General features: G+C 50.6%; 6 protein-coding genes across 6 annotated transcripts; 3 read left to right on the top strand and 3 right to left on the bottom strand.

Annotated features, from left to right (window-relative positions):
• Positions 1-524: 524 nt before the first annotated feature.
• On the top strand, positions 525-1,814 carry CI109_102099 (uncharacterized protein; the record flags this gene model as incomplete). The annotated part of the gene is made up of 3 exons (XM_032006993.1): positions 525-596; positions 676-1,135; positions 1,204-1,814. The coding sequence occupies 3 exons, from the start codon at positions 525-527 to the stop codon at positions 1,812-1,814; spliced, it is 1,143 nt and encodes a 380-aa protein (XP_031858774.1).
• Positions 1,815-2,344: 530 nt separating this feature from the next.
• Positions 2,345-3,443, top strand: CI109_102098 (uncharacterized protein; the record flags this gene model as incomplete). Its single annotated transcript, XM_065967083.1, has 5 exons — positions 2,345-2,494; positions 2,617-2,695; positions 2,811-2,817; positions 2,940-3,067; positions 3,196-3,443. The coding sequence occupies 5 exons, from the start codon at positions 2,345-2,347 to the stop codon at positions 3,441-3,443; spliced, it is 612 nt and encodes a 203-aa protein (XP_065823155.1).
• A 120-nt stretch (positions 3,444-3,563) lies between these two features.
• CI109_102097 (uncharacterized protein) lies at positions 3,564-4,002 on the bottom strand (the record flags this gene model as incomplete). Its single annotated transcript, XM_032007615.1, has 3 exons — positions 3,564-3,758; positions 3,812-3,830; positions 3,896-4,002. 3 exons carry the CDS (start codon positions 4,000-4,002, stop codon positions 3,564-3,566), a joined length of 321 nt encoding a protein of 106 aa, XP_031858053.1.
• A 512-nt stretch (positions 4,003-4,514) lies between these two features.
• Positions 4,515-5,362, bottom strand: CI109_102096 (uncharacterized protein; the record flags this gene model as incomplete). The annotated part of the gene is made up of 5 exons (XM_032007616.2): positions 4,515-4,550; positions 4,621-4,721; positions 4,786-4,957; positions 5,048-5,095; positions 5,165-5,362. The coding sequence occupies 5 exons, from the start codon at positions 5,360-5,362 to the stop codon at positions 4,515-4,517; spliced, it is 555 nt and encodes a 184-aa protein (XP_031858054.2).
• Positions 5,363-5,745: 383 nt separating this feature from the next.
• On the top strand, positions 5,746-9,762 carry CI109_102095 (uncharacterized protein; the record flags this gene model as incomplete). The annotated part of the gene is made up of 15 exons (XM_032007617.1): positions 5,746-5,795; positions 5,843-5,888; positions 5,976-6,090; positions 6,168-6,314; positions 6,379-6,439; positions 6,498-6,831; positions 7,057-7,328; positions 7,380-7,451; positions 7,524-7,744; positions 7,813-7,860; positions 7,929-8,099; positions 8,159-8,447; positions 8,725-9,121; positions 9,188-9,202; positions 9,265-9,762. The coding sequence occupies 15 exons, from the start codon at positions 5,746-5,748 to the stop codon at positions 9,760-9,762; spliced, it is 2,736 nt and encodes a 911-aa protein (XP_031858055.1).
• A 220-nt stretch (positions 9,763-9,982) lies between these two features.
• On the bottom strand, positions 9,983-14,114 carry CI109_102094 (uncharacterized protein; the record flags this gene model as incomplete). Its single annotated transcript, XM_032007618.2, has 11 exons — positions 9,983-10,218; positions 10,287-10,405; positions 10,455-10,945; positions 10,998-11,065; positions 11,119-11,402; positions 11,467-11,556; positions 11,604-13,293; positions 13,344-13,443; positions 13,491-13,608; positions 13,767-13,867; positions 13,941-14,114. 11 exons carry the CDS (start codon positions 14,112-14,114, stop codon positions 9,983-9,985), a joined length of 3,471 nt encoding a protein of 1,156 aa, XP_031858056.2.
• Between the last annotated feature and the right edge of the window lie 55 nt (positions 14,115-14,169).

Here is a 14,169-nt window from a genome sequence, read left to right as displayed (position 1 = left end):
TACTTGTCCGGTCCACGCTGCCTGGCCGCTGTATTGTCAACGGTACGGTGGTCGATTTGGTCAACATTAGCTGTGGTAGTATGTGCCACATTGCTTTACCTGCCTCTCTCTCTCTATTTCATTATGCAACCATGTGATCTGCAGTTTGCAAGCCGGTGACGTTTCTAGGGAAGGTTTGGACCGAATGGAGCTATGACGCGCATCGATCTCACCATAGAGTTTATTTGTGGCACTTTTGTATGGTTGGTTGTGTGGAGGTTGTCCATCGGTACGTACTGTAACACTGTGAGTACTCGCTGTTGTCAGATGTCATCATCTTTTCTGTACAGTGGTAACTGGGCAATGACGTACTTTGATTTTATATGCCCTCTATTACCATTTCCGTAGTTGCTTGCTCAGTCTCTCTCTCCATCGCGCCACCTATATATCCACAAATACCTTTCGTACATCGTTCTTCCCTCATAACAACAAACAAACAACACTCACTCTTCCAGCCCACCAAACACACAATACAAACACACAATATGGATCTCGGAGCACCTATTGGCGGAGCACCCACCGGCGAGCACGGTCGAGGTACAGGTCTTTCAGGAGGCGTGAGTGGAACCTACCATTCGATCAATGCATCTCTCCAGAAGGGGGCTCAAGGCTGATTCTTTATTTGTGACTTTATAGCACGGTATCGCTACATCTGCCAACACCCAAGCTGGTCAATTCGCCTCTGAAGAGCGATCAGGCTTCAACGGTGGTGTAGGCGGTGAGCATGCTTCTGCCGGTATCCCCAAGGGGACCCCTATCGCCGATAAATTTACATCTTCTTCCTCTTCTGGTGCTGGTGGTGTAGCCTCCGGTAACATCCCTGAACCTTACGGAAACACATCCTCCACCACTGGTCACCACGGCCATGGTCTCGGTCAACATGGAAAACTCGACAACTCGCTCGATCGTTACGAGGGCGAACAGAACGCTGCTACCGGTGCTGGAATCGGTTCAGGTCGAGGTAACCTCTCTTCTGGCATTACTGGCGCTCTTGACGGTGCGTCAGGACACCAACACCACTCGCATGGATCAACTGGTGAGACCGTCTCCGGCGCTTATGCTGGAAGCGGTACCCGTGATGCCTTGACCGGTGAGAGTGAGTATTCCAGTCCAGCTGTGTAGAAACCCAAGGCCTTGACGCTGATGATACACTCGCTACTTTAGGCAACGCTCACACCACCGGTGCTGGTGTCGGACATCTCGCCGAGAACCTCCACGGCTCTTCTCACCCTCACGGTCCTCGAGATGCCGCTCTTGCCGGTACTGCCGCTGGTGCCGGTGCTCTTGCCGGTGGAGCCGCCTACGAGTCTCAATCTCACTCCCACCACCACCACTCTACTACCGGTGACGGTGTTACCTCCGGTGCTGGTGCCGCTGCTCCCTTGACCCGAGGTGAGGGTGTGGCCGGTTACGGACAGGGACAAGTCCCAGGCATCGGCGGTGAGAGCGGAAGCGGTGTTGGACCCAGCAGCGGTTCAGGTCTCACCGGTCAACACCAAGCTGGTTACGGCGGTAACACTGGTACCGGTCTTGCCGGTGCCGGCGCTGCTGGTGTCGCTGGTGTTGGTGCTGGTGCTGCTGGTTTGGCCGGTTCCGGTCACCACCACGGCAACAAGACTGGTACCACCGGTACTACCGGTACTTCTGGTACTCAGTCCGGTTCTCACTCCACTGCCGAGGCTCAACACAGCCACAAGGAGCTCGACACTGGTGGTCCCCACTCTTTGGTCTTCCAAGAGTCCACCGGTCAATACGTTCACCGACGTGATCTCTAAACGGCGCGTCGTGGCGTAGCACACAGAGGAGGGACGGAGAACGGATCTGAAGAACAAGTTTAGTAGTATTTGTCTAATTTTAGTGTAGCGCTATTTGAATCCAAGGAGATGTATATCAAGTACAAAGCAGCGAAGTGTTTTTAAGTGTTATGCAACTTGGATTGCGATTTGACAGAATCAATGTTTGAAGTAGTGATCGTCGTTTTGGAAGGCATCAGAGTGCCTTTCTCTCTTCCCCTCTCTCGTCTCGCTCGAGATGGATTGAACGGGATCAAATTTCGACTGATGGACGCGTCTTTTGAGGAGAACATGAATTCTCGTTCGCGATTCTCTTGTTGCTGTTTCTCAGCTTCCCCGGACGAAAGTAGAATACTCCCAAGCGATACGACAGTGTCTTCATCATTCGATCCTCTTGTATCTAAGCTATCCCATTACTTATCAATCCTCATTTCGATCCTCACACGACCGAATAATCTCCAAGCCGACCTCTCGACCCTAGTCTCAAGTCCACAACAAACCCCGCCCACACGATGCCACCAAAAGGAGCTACTTCTCATCCTCCCAAACCACCATCCAACGTACCACTATCAGCAGCTGCTCAACAACAAAGAGCGAATTCAGCGGGTATAGCAGAGTTCGAATTGCCAAAGACGAATTTGACAAAGTTGGCAAAGGGTTCGGTAAGTCCAGTATTCGTCTTCCCTTCCATTCGAGGGCTAGCTGGGGAGAACTTCACTTGTCGAGGTGCAATGATATGTAGAGGGAGGACAAGGGCTGATTGTTATGGTTTGATACTTCGCAGATACCTGATAACGTGAAGATGCAACAGGATGTAGTGTTGGCGTTACTACGAGGATCAACAGTGTTCATATCATATCTGAGTGAGTGTGGTGTTATCCCTCTACATATTGTCTATACCCTCCACTCCCTTTTCTCTTTCTTACTCGCACCGTGCTCTGTATTCAACGACTTCGTACTGACGACTCTCTCTTACAGCCGCAGCGTGAGCTCGCCCTTCCCTTAAAACCCGCCAACCCCCCCAACAAACGCGACCACCGTTTATAGACCCAATCCCTCCCTCCGGACAAGCGCGTGAGCTAACTCATACCCTCGACCCCGCCGCAGTGCACACGACCAAGCGATAGATCGAAGTGGAAAGACTATCACAGCGTCGGACGTTATCAAAGCTATTACAGAGCTGGATTTTGGTCCTGCAGATGCGTTGGTACCCTTGCTAGAACAGGAATTAGCAGGTGAGTGCGGCTTTGGCATTTCGACCTGGTCTTTACCTTATCTCTCTGGCAATGCCGACCTCACGTGATGGCTGTCGCTTTGCCTAACAATGCGAACCGTCACGTACTGACTTGATCCAATTCTCTAGCCTACCGGGCGAACATGCAAAGAGCCAAAGCGGCGAAGAAACCTTCCGGACCAGGACGTGGTAAAGGTCCTCGGAAGTCGACCGGTACAGTACAAGGCGAAGGCGAGGGAGATGGTGATGTGGAGATGGGCGAAGGCGAGGGTGAAGAGGAAGAAGAAGAAGAGGGAGGAGGGGATGGGGATGATATAGAGGATGAAGGTGAAGTTGCTGTTGGGGATGAGAGTGAGTTGGTTGAGGATGATAACTAGGGGGACATTGTATATTACGACCATTTTTAAACGACATGTAATCGCATCGCATCGCATCATATCTTATCTCTAGTCTATGTTCCCACACCGATCGCGTAGGGTAGAGACTGGTGCGTTGGGCTAGAAGAGACACTCGCAACATTCGATACAACCTAATAACTCGCAACAACAACAAAGACCACAGCATCCTGCGGCTGTAGCAGCCGCTGCAGTTCCAGCTCCTGGACCATCTCTGTTCTGTCCTTCGTAATCGCGTTGGTATGCGTTGGGGTCAGAGTTCATAGCTTGCGGAGGGACGTATTGGTTGAACTGGCCCTGTGATGGACGGGGTGGTGTTAGCGGGGACCGTGCGAAGACAAAGGACCTACAGGGGGAGGAGCTTGTTGACTGTAAGGTCGGTGACATTATCAGCACCATAGTCGCTATGGCCAAGTTGATCAATTACTACTCACGCGGCATAGCCTTGAGGAGGATAACCTCCTGGTCCTGGTCCATAGCCTGGCGGAGGAGGAGGTTGACCTTGATAAGGCTGTTCGGCGTAATACTGCGCAGCTGACATGGTATGTCTAAGTCAAGCAGGATGTGCCTGGACAACAAATATCAGAATGTAGACAAACCGAGTTATTGACGGAGGAGCTCACCTAGTCTCTATCTTCTAATTTTATATGGTATGCAAAAGAAAAGGAAGATCAAAGATGTTCGACGCTGTTGTATAAAGACCTCCTTGGCAATCGACGAGCGAAACAAACAAAACACCCTTGCGACCGACGCTCAGACCCTCCCCAACGCCACCACCACCCCACGACGACACGTTAGTGGTACAAAGGAGGACGTGCAGGAGGACATTGCGACTATCAGGGAAAGAGAGAAAGACAAAGGTTAGTCGGGTTGGGGTTTGTTGATCCTTTCTTCGTTGAGTGTGATTAGTACGTTGGTCGTGGTCAGTGCGAGTACGATTGGAATTGCCCGAACGGCAAGGATACGTGTTCTTCACACTGCATAAAGACTTCCTTCCTTCGCCTGATAATCAAACCATCAATGTTCTTTTCTCTGTCCATATCCATATGTCAACTACTCTGATGTGACTTTGCCAATAACGTTGTACCTCTGAATTCACAGATGGCTGTGCGTTAGCTCGGAACTCTTCCTACGCCATCAACATGATGGCTCGGCTCACCTTCTCAAAGAATGATTCCCATTGGTTGAGCGTGTGCATTTGAGTCTCATTGAGGGAAGAGTAATCGGGGACAGCATCTTTGATATCGAGCGAGGACATGCCTAGATCCAGATGATAAATCAGCATGGTGTCCGAATGTACCGACTGTGGGCACATAACACTCACCGAGGCCTTTGCTCGCATCCTTCCCCGCAAAGATGTTGTATCCTCGACCTTTGCCGTACATCTCGGGTTTGGCAGTGACGTCGAATACACGACCTTTGATAGCGACGTAGATGGGTTTGGAAGGGTCAGAGCCGTCAAATTGCGAGAGCTGCGAGGGGGTAATCGGGTCGTCCTGTGGTTTTGGTTGGGTTAGCTGGTATGTAAAGCTCCCCCAAGATTTCGAGTATACATGTCATGGTTGGGAATCTCCAGGGAGACATACCTTGGGAGGAGCGAGCTCAGTAGATGGAGCAGACATGACGGATGCAGCCTATCCATACATCATCTCAGATCAGCACATGTTTCCCACTTTCCTACACTCCTGTCCGCGCCCACTCACAACCTGTGCAGTCTTCCCTTTACTATCCTCAGCAGTTGCCAAAGTATGCGCAACCTCCTTGACCTGTTCTTTCACTTGTCCGGCAGTACGATTGGTTCCACCAACAGCGAATATTGCGGCGATAGATACTCCGATAGCTCCTGCTACTAAAGCGGGTGTCGATGTGAGCGTCTCGTACCACGAGTTTGGAGATGACATGCAGTGGTTTATGTGCGATTGGGGCAGGTTTGAGTGAATGAGACTTGAGTGAGAGAGAGTGATAGTTGGATGTGTTGATGAGATTGACCGGGTATGCTTGGCCGAATGGCAACAGCGGTGGAATGTTGTGGATGACGCAACCTCCACCTTCCCCAACCACCACCCACCATACTCGAGTAGACCCGGACTTGCAAGGGGTATAGAGGTCTACCTTTGTGTCTACCCATCAAAAGAACTACATTGCACCACATAAATTGTATATGTACTGATGAGCGATCTACCCTCATTCAATCGCTCTCATGCATCACACCAACTCTCCAGTGACTTGAGAGAGTTTAACAGATACATCGTTTTACTGACCAGCTCCTGCTACATCTCACACAATGACCAGTTTCCTAACAGGCCTTTACGATTTCTTCCTCGACGGGGATGAGTGAGTCAGTATACTGAGAGAAGAGGTATACTAATGTACATGCAAAGAACATTGGCCAACCTACCTGCTATATTAGATCATCAAGCAGCCGAGGTAAGCATATCCAGATTTAAATCCTCCCCCCCCCCCTCCCCGCCCCGCAACCGTTATATACTTACTCATCGATTTCGTGCACCGCAGCAATCGCTAGGAGGGGTCCGCTTTTCCAACGAATGGCTCCAACAGCGTGCTAAGCTCGATAGCCTCCTGGAAGAGAAGACTGATGAATCGCTCTCTCGAGCTCTTAAAATCTTCGGTGGGTCGATTTGATCAACCCAGGCCACAAATTGACAATACGCTAAAATGCATCTGAAATAAATTTGTCATTGATAGCCAAAGTTATCGATACCCTCGACCTGTATGCTCCGGCTCTGAAAGGTCTAACCGACGTTCATGGATATGTCTGCGAGACGCTTGAGAGCGTCATTTTTGATCAGCAAGTAGCTGACAGGCGGGGTCAAGCTGCTGCATACCTGTGCGGTGGGTTTTTCAAATCATCCATGAGGCAGGGACATGCTCGAATTGAGTTGATTTGCGGTGACAGGTCAAGCGATGGCAATGTCAACTTTAACTGCTGAGGCTGTCGGCTTGGCGATCGAGAACCTGTGAGCGGCATCTCTCCCCTAAAGTTGCAAAAGCTGATAGCACAACCCTTGTTGCTAGTTTACTAAGTGGCAATCACGTCGCGGCCAATCTTGCTCTATGCATCATACTAGGAGTCGAACGATCCAGCTCTTTGCTATTCGAGAGTCATCTACCAGTCCTCCTGAGACAGGTCCAAATGGCAGCTTTTGGGAGCGAAGACAAATCGGTCTCTCAAGAAGCACTGATTCGGGCTCTCAAAGTGTATTCACCTTCTGAAAAGGCAGCATCGTGTCAAATGATATTGCAAACTACACATGCGCTGTTAGCGGCCAGCTTGAAGTTGTGTGAATATGACAGGAAAGCTGAAGAAGGCGTCATCTGGACCTGCTTCATCATTGAGCACACTCCAATGGTGAGTGCGGTCCAGACGTCCATTTTACCGCTCCTCGTGTCTGTATATTCGCCCTTATCCAATCGGATTTGTCATCTTCATCCATTGGATGATATGGGGATGAAAGTCGTACAAGGGTATCAGCAAGACAGGTAGAGAAATGGACATTGAAGACGGTTGTCGCGATGGAGACTCCCGAATTAAGACGATATTGTTCATACATGATACTGATCATGACCGCATTAGCAACTCCGAAACGACCTCAGATCTCGTTACCCATCAACTGCCTCACCTCTCCCGATCTTTTCGCTCCTTCTTCCCCTCTCTATCAAATGCTCCCCAGACGCACAACTTGCCCTGTGCTCTGCCCTGCCGATCTTGGCGACTTGGGACATGATGAATTTCGTTACCACGGATTTGTTGCGCAAAACGGTGCAATTCATGATGGATTTACCAACAGACTTGCGAGCGGGATCTATGAAGGGTCTAGGACAGATTGCATCTGTGGTATTGAACCGGTAAGATAGGCTCTGCTGTAGTTCGTCGCGAAGAGCGCTGAATGTTTGTAGCTTCGAACCATTTCTGGACGTTGTGGGAGGCATGGCCCTCGACGTGCTGACAGAGGGACGCGCTCCGAAGGAGTGAGTCATATTTCACACAACTGTGCCAATCACTGCTCAAAGTGGCTGACTGAACTTATTCACTGTATACAGTCAAAAGGCAGCGCAAAAACTGCTTACACGACTACTTGCCTGTCTCGGACCTATCACTCTGAATATCATGATTGGCTATCTCCGTCAGCCACATCATATCCTTTTAGCTGACGTATCTCTGCTTGAGATGATCGCTACTCTTCTACCAACCTTGACGGGGAAAATCATAAGTACTCTGGCTGATATCATCGATGACCTGTTGAGCGGCAAGCAATGTGGCTGTAAGCAAGACATATCAGGGAACGGTAGTTTGGCGGTGAAACTGATACTTCCTTACTATTTACCTCAGATCCAACTGAAGCAGTGCTCGAAGCGTTGAATGTCTTCCCCCTGGACGGTGAGCTTGCTTGCTTCTGGGTCGGCTATCTGCAACACTAATCGTTGTGTGTTGTTTGTGGGCGCTAGATCGTGATCTCGCGGCACGGGCTCAACGACTTGTGCTCTGGAGTCTGGAAGAAGACAAGGGCGCAAACGTGGTGATTGCGGCACTTCGCCTATCTACCCACCCTACAATTGCGATACCGTTTATCATGCGCAATCTAACATTCAAAGCGGCTCAATTACTCCTCGCCGATGGTAAGTGACATTTGGATCTTTCAACATTCGTGGTGGCGCTCACCTCTTGGACACTGCAGACGCTGGGATCGTGCATGTTGCGTTGTCGGTCCTATCCAACCCTGCTTTGGCTTCGATGTTGGATGAGAGGTCGTGCTCCATGATACTTCTCGCACTACATCAATCCCTCGAGCCCTCTATTCAGATCGTGGCAGCGAAACTACTTACTCACCTGACAACTGCTCATCGAGCTATAGTCCAGCCACTCGCTTGGTCACATATCAGGCAGAGCTTGAGCTTGATGGACTTCTTACACAGTGTTGATCCGAATCGGGCGATCATTGAAGCATGCATCATAAGTAACCTTTTGTGAGTGAAGTCGCTTCGTAACACCTCACACTCTCTTCGAAGCTACAACGCAAGGTAGCGTTTGTACGCTCAATGTCGGTATTGGCGAATCCAATGCCTTAGATTTGAGTTCCAAATCCCTGCCCTTCTCTGCGCCTTGACTTCATGCAATAAGCAGGCGCAGCTTGGAGATACATCCGTATCCTTGGCTCAAATTTCTGCTGATGTGTCCATCCCGCCGACTTGTTGCTTCACAAACGTCCTGAGCTGATCACACGTGTATCACGTCCGCTCGTAGGCCCGCTCTGCCCCCCAGCCTTCACAAGAAATACGTTGGACCCGTCAAAGAGCTAATTATGACCGGTCTTCGACGACCTTCTGAGAATCACACCCTCTCCCTGATCTTTCAAGGTTTGTCCAACCTCGCCAAGTTTGAGGGGTACACCTCAACCCAACAAGCGCAATTAGCACAAGAACTGCTCGAGATGACTCAGGAGATACCTAAAGATTGTCAACATGCAGCTTTGAATGCTATTTCCAGTCTGCTGAGCGTGCCGAAAGATGGGTTGGATGTGTATGAGCTTTTGATTAATGTTCATGCGAATTTTGGAGGTGGGAAAGGCGGTGGCTTAGATGGAGATTTGAAGGCTTTGGTCAGTGGGATATATGGACATCTGGGAACGGTCGAGAGGAATGTGAGTACACCTCATCCACAGTAGAATGCTGTAGTGATGATCTAACCTTAAACTGTCGACACGCAGCCGGTGATCAGTAGGGTGAGTTTCAGGTGACATACCTCTCCTTACAATCAATTGAATTGAACGTTTTCATTCTATAGGACTCCAAGGCAGCGATCAACCGAGAACTTCTCAACTATCCCTCCAAAGTCGTCCATCTCTCCCGCATCTCCGAAGTATGCGACCGATACGGTCCCCTCTCGCACACACATATCAACACCCTCCTGACCGAAAACCTCCTCAACACACTGTCCACTTCCCAACGATCAACAGACGATCGTTCGCTTATACTCGAGACGATGACCTGCTTAGGGATCTTGCAACCCAAGTCTGTACCTGGCTTGATACCCGATCTGCCAGAACTGATCATGCGCGAGTTGAGATATGCGTTGAATGGGAGAGAAAGTGCGAGAGATTCGAATAGTACAAGTGTCAGTGCGGGTCTGTTGTTCCTGAGTAGTGCGGTACATACGAGCGCAGGATGGTTGGATAGATATTGGATGGAAATGGGCGAGATGATGGTGGAGTGTATCTCTGCAGGCGAGGCGCTGCCAGTGTTGAGAGGCCTGGATGTGGTCCTAGATGCTATCCGTGATTGAACGTCGCAGTCACATGTTATAAGTGTCCAACCACACTGAAACATCCTGTTTGTACTGTTGTAGGTGCTCATATGATCCCCGCAGTGGACATTTAGGGGTCTCTTGTATGCATACAGGTTCATATGCTTCGCAACGAACCGAGACCCATGGTAAGAAAACCCAAGATCGAGAACACTTATGCGAGATGGTGGTATTGGTATGCGTCTCGTTCTTGGTTGTCCTAATACGGCTTCAGAGCCTGTCTTTCGCTCAAGAATCGCAACTCGTCCTCCTCCAGCTCTTCATCTTCCGGCAATGCGATAGCGGGTCCCATCTCTTCCTCCTCTGTCGAGAAGAACTGCTCGAAAGGTACTCTAAGACGAATACCACGCTCAATCATAAGCTCTGCCCAATCTTTGAGTTCGCGAGGGGCGAAGTGTGGTCGTAGCGAGGGGTGGAATGGCAGCAGATACAGAGCTGGTTGTGGTGCAGAGAGATATGTCAGCACAGCGATAGGATAACAGAGCGAGAAGTTGTGTACGTACGTTTGCAACCTCCTAATGCGGAGACCGCTCGATAACAGAGCTGTTTGGCAGATTGATATCGACCCATCAAGGTTTCGAACTCGATGTAGAGCATCCACAGTGGAGCGGAGTATCGTCCACTGTAGATGATCAGCTGTGTCCTTGTCGTCCGTATGGTCATCAACTTACCTGTTCGAGTTTATGCCCTTGTCTAGAGCCGTTCTTACTCTCTCGGCACCTCCACCACCTTTGTCCCAGAACGTGCGATGTGCAGATACACCCTCAGCCCATACAGCCCACAAGTGTGTAACAACGCCGCTGCCCTCAGCTCGCGAGGTGAATTCGGATATCAAGCGTTGTATTCGTCCGTAGACTCGGCCACCAAGCTCGCCAAAGAGGTACAAGGATAGGAACATCGTGTTGTTGGGGAAAGAAGCGAGAGCGATTTCCAGAACTTCGCGGATTAAGGGTGCTGGAGCTGGGTGATGTGAAGTATGGAGGTGTAGTATCTTGACCAGAAGTTGGAGTGTTTCTTCCGCTTCGGGACTCGATGGAGGGCATGATGCGACGCGCTGGAGACAGAAATCCCGGACGGTCTCCACGCCCTTACTTAGATATGTGAACAGTGCGACGAGAAGCGATTCGCTGGACTTCGATGTCTTCTCAAGACTCGCGTAGTACTGTATGAATGGTAAACATTCACTCGTTCGGCTTGCAAAGAAGGTCACTCACCTGTCTAGTCTTGAGCAATGCAATGGAGGATGGAGCGGAGGACGCATGTCCAGATTCGAGGCAATCCGCTAAAGTGAAAGTCAGCTAAACAAGAGGAAGACACCTCCTTGGCATTGCTCACCGAGTCGCTCTTCCCCAACGCCCGCCGCCATGACTACGACCTCTAAACATCGCGCCTCGTTCGCTGTTTCCATTTCCATCTCTGCCCAACCTGTCCACAGGTCCATCTCGTCCTCAGTCTTGGTCGCACCAAGTCTCGCAGCCCTCGCAGCTTGCAGAGCCATGACATATACAGTTCGTGCTGCTGGGACATTACCTCGCTGCCTCTCGAGTCGAGCATATCCGTCCCATAGCAGCAAGTTGTCCCGATCGTTCGCTAAGATGCCCTTTGCCGCCTTCACCGCGCTGGTGAAATATCAATGATTAGCATCTCACCTTTCCCGGAGTATAAGCTGCAATGTGCGCTTACCCTTTCGGTGATACAGCTGCCTCAAAGGCGAACGAAGCGAGAGTGAATGATGGATCAGGTACAAGAGGGCGTAGTAAGGTGAATACGTTCCTAAAGCAAGGTCAGCCTCTTACCGTATCCGCATCCCTGGGACTTACCTGACTACGTTGGTGTCCAACATGCTCAGATCCATCGCTTCCAGATCCTTGAACCAGCTGCCTTGTCTCCCAAACATCGTTCCCCGATCTTGCAACCAGCATTTCGTAGGACACTGAAATGGGTTGTCCAAACCTCTGCTCCTCTCAGGTTCCATAGGTTCCCCTCCAACAGTCTGCCAAGCGATCTTCGTCCTGCCTTCTTTCTTAGGCCAATATGACCTCCTTGCCATGTCGTTATACATCAACATCCAGCGCAGGTGTGGATCGTTACCCGCTGGTGCGGTGCTAGGTACACCTGGAGGAGTGTATGGTAGACCGAGAAACGTAAGGAACGCGTAGATGAGTTGAAGTCGGACTTCCGGAGTGAAGATTGGGAAGAGGAAGGGTTGAATGTCGCCGAAGAGTACCACATGGTAAGGATCGTCCTCCGTTGCTGAATCGAGATCGGTTACTCGACCAGGAAGAGCGTATGTCATTTCTGCGTGGTTTTCCGTTTCGAGCCATTGTTCGAAGGGATCCGACGAATTATGATGAAGGCTGTGATCAGGTTTAGGCGATGGAGACGAGACAGCGGTATGGTTTCTCCAACCCCGGGCACCAGAATCGCCGATGCGAGGCGCTTCAGTATCCCAGAATGCCTCGAATTCGGACTGCACAGACTCGAACCATGTGGCCCGGCCTGATAAACTGGGTTGGCGACGAAGGTGGTCTGGTTTGAAGTAGGTGACTTCCATTAGACCTTGGAAGGCAGCGAAGGCTCGCTCACCGAACCCGGCTTGTTTGAGGAAGAGGCACGCTCGAAGGAAGAGGTAGACAAGGTTCTCCTCCTTGGCCTGCAAATCATCTCCCTCGGTGGACCCACTCTGGAGCTTGGTCAGACAGTCAATATACACGTCGACCACTTCGTCCACCCCGCCGCTCTTTCCCTCGGCCTTGCCAAATCCCTGACCTTCTCGCCATGCGATGTATCCAAGCCAAACTTCCATCATTCCCTCTTCGATTTCTTTCCCACCTCTTTCACCCAGTTCCCGCAAAACGTTCTTCCAACGTCCGGTAACCTTCTCTGCAGGCCAAAAGGCCTCCGCAGCATGAAGGTAGGCGAGATGAAGTTTAGTTGACCATCCGTTTTCCTCTGTAGCGTCCAAAGCTCGCGAGAGGATTGAGAGAGTGACCTCTGCTCGCGCTCGCGTTGTAGGTAGTTTTGCTGGATCCACAAGGCCTATTGTACGTTCTGCTTCGGAAGATAGTCGAAGATGGAGTTTTGAGTATTCGATCCAGACGTCCGTGTCATTAGGATTGTCTCGAAGATGTCGCTCTATCTTAGCTGTTTGTCTTCGTACCTCCTCCTCGAGGGTGGAGTAATTGCCAACAACAGATTGCAATGCTGCCAAGTCATCATCATCTTCCTGCTGAGCATGAGATATACTTCGATACGAAGGACCGTTTGCCTCGTCGTGAGGAGGTCTGATATCAAAGGATATGAACCTCGAGGATGGGTCGAAGGAAGCAGAAGTGTCGGATGGTTGAACGAGAATACGTCGGAGATGTTGTGCTGCTGATGGCTGGGCTTGTCGAGATGAGTATCGAGGTATATATGGTCGTCCCATAGGAGCCACCTCGACTCCCTTCTGTGTCCTTTCTCGACCGTCCACGATTCGAAGGCGCTCTGATAAGCCCAATATTCGATTCTCTATAGATACATCAGAAACGAGGACCAGCATGACTAACAGGAACACTCACTTCCATCACGATAGTATCTCGGCACAGAAGTAGATGAGGTGACTCCGTATCGCAAAATGTCCCTGTCCCCCGCCGTGTCTGTAAAGAACGCCTTTGGTGACTTGAGGCAAGTCAGCTTTCGTCTCTTCGATCTAAGATACAACTCACTGGGTCAGGCGGCTCATCATACCCAGCCTTGGGCTTCCCCATCGACTCATACCACGGGGTCCCATCGTCGACATCCTTTGCCCATCGATCCCCTCTTGTGCTCTTCGAATTCTCGTCTCTATCGTCAAGCTTAGCACGCTTAGCACGCTTCGTATCTCCTCGAACCAGTCTCTCAGCTTCTTCTCTATCTCTCCGCCTTCTTTCCTCTTTGTACCGGCGTTCTGCTGATCGATCTCTGTGTCTCTCTTTGTCTCTATTCTTGTCTGTTTCCCTCACCCTTCCAATGTACTCTTCTGTTCCCCTCTCCCTCCCAGAGCCATTTTCTCTGCTTCGATGTCTATGTTCATGCGTGTCCCGCCGATGTCGGTCAGATCTGTCTATCTCATGGTGGATATGGTCATGTCTAGAGCTTCTTGGACGCTCTTCGCTCTGTCGCCGCGAAGTGTTTACCTTTCTACTTATGACATCCCTCTCAAGTGTAGGTGTGAGATCAGGAAAGGACGAGAAGGTAGGGGCAGCGGTAGGGGCAGCGGTAGATCTTGACCTTGATGGTCCGGCTATTTGGTCTTTGTCCCCAGATTGGTGGAGGTCTGGGAAAGAGGAGAAGGATGGAGGAGACCCCATGTACTGGCACGTAGCGAGGTGAATAGATAGATATTAGAAGTGAATAGAATTAGAA

Source organism: Kwoniella shandongensis, chromosome 4 (assembly GCF_008629635.2).
Source record: "Kwoniella shandongensis chromosome 4, complete sequence".
NCBI lineage: Eukaryota > Fungi > Basidiomycota > Tremellomycetes > Tremellales > Cryptococcaceae > Kwoniella > Kwoniella shandongensis.
Note: the sequence above shows the minus strand (reverse complement) of the source record. Positions and strands in the feature narration are given on the sequence as shown.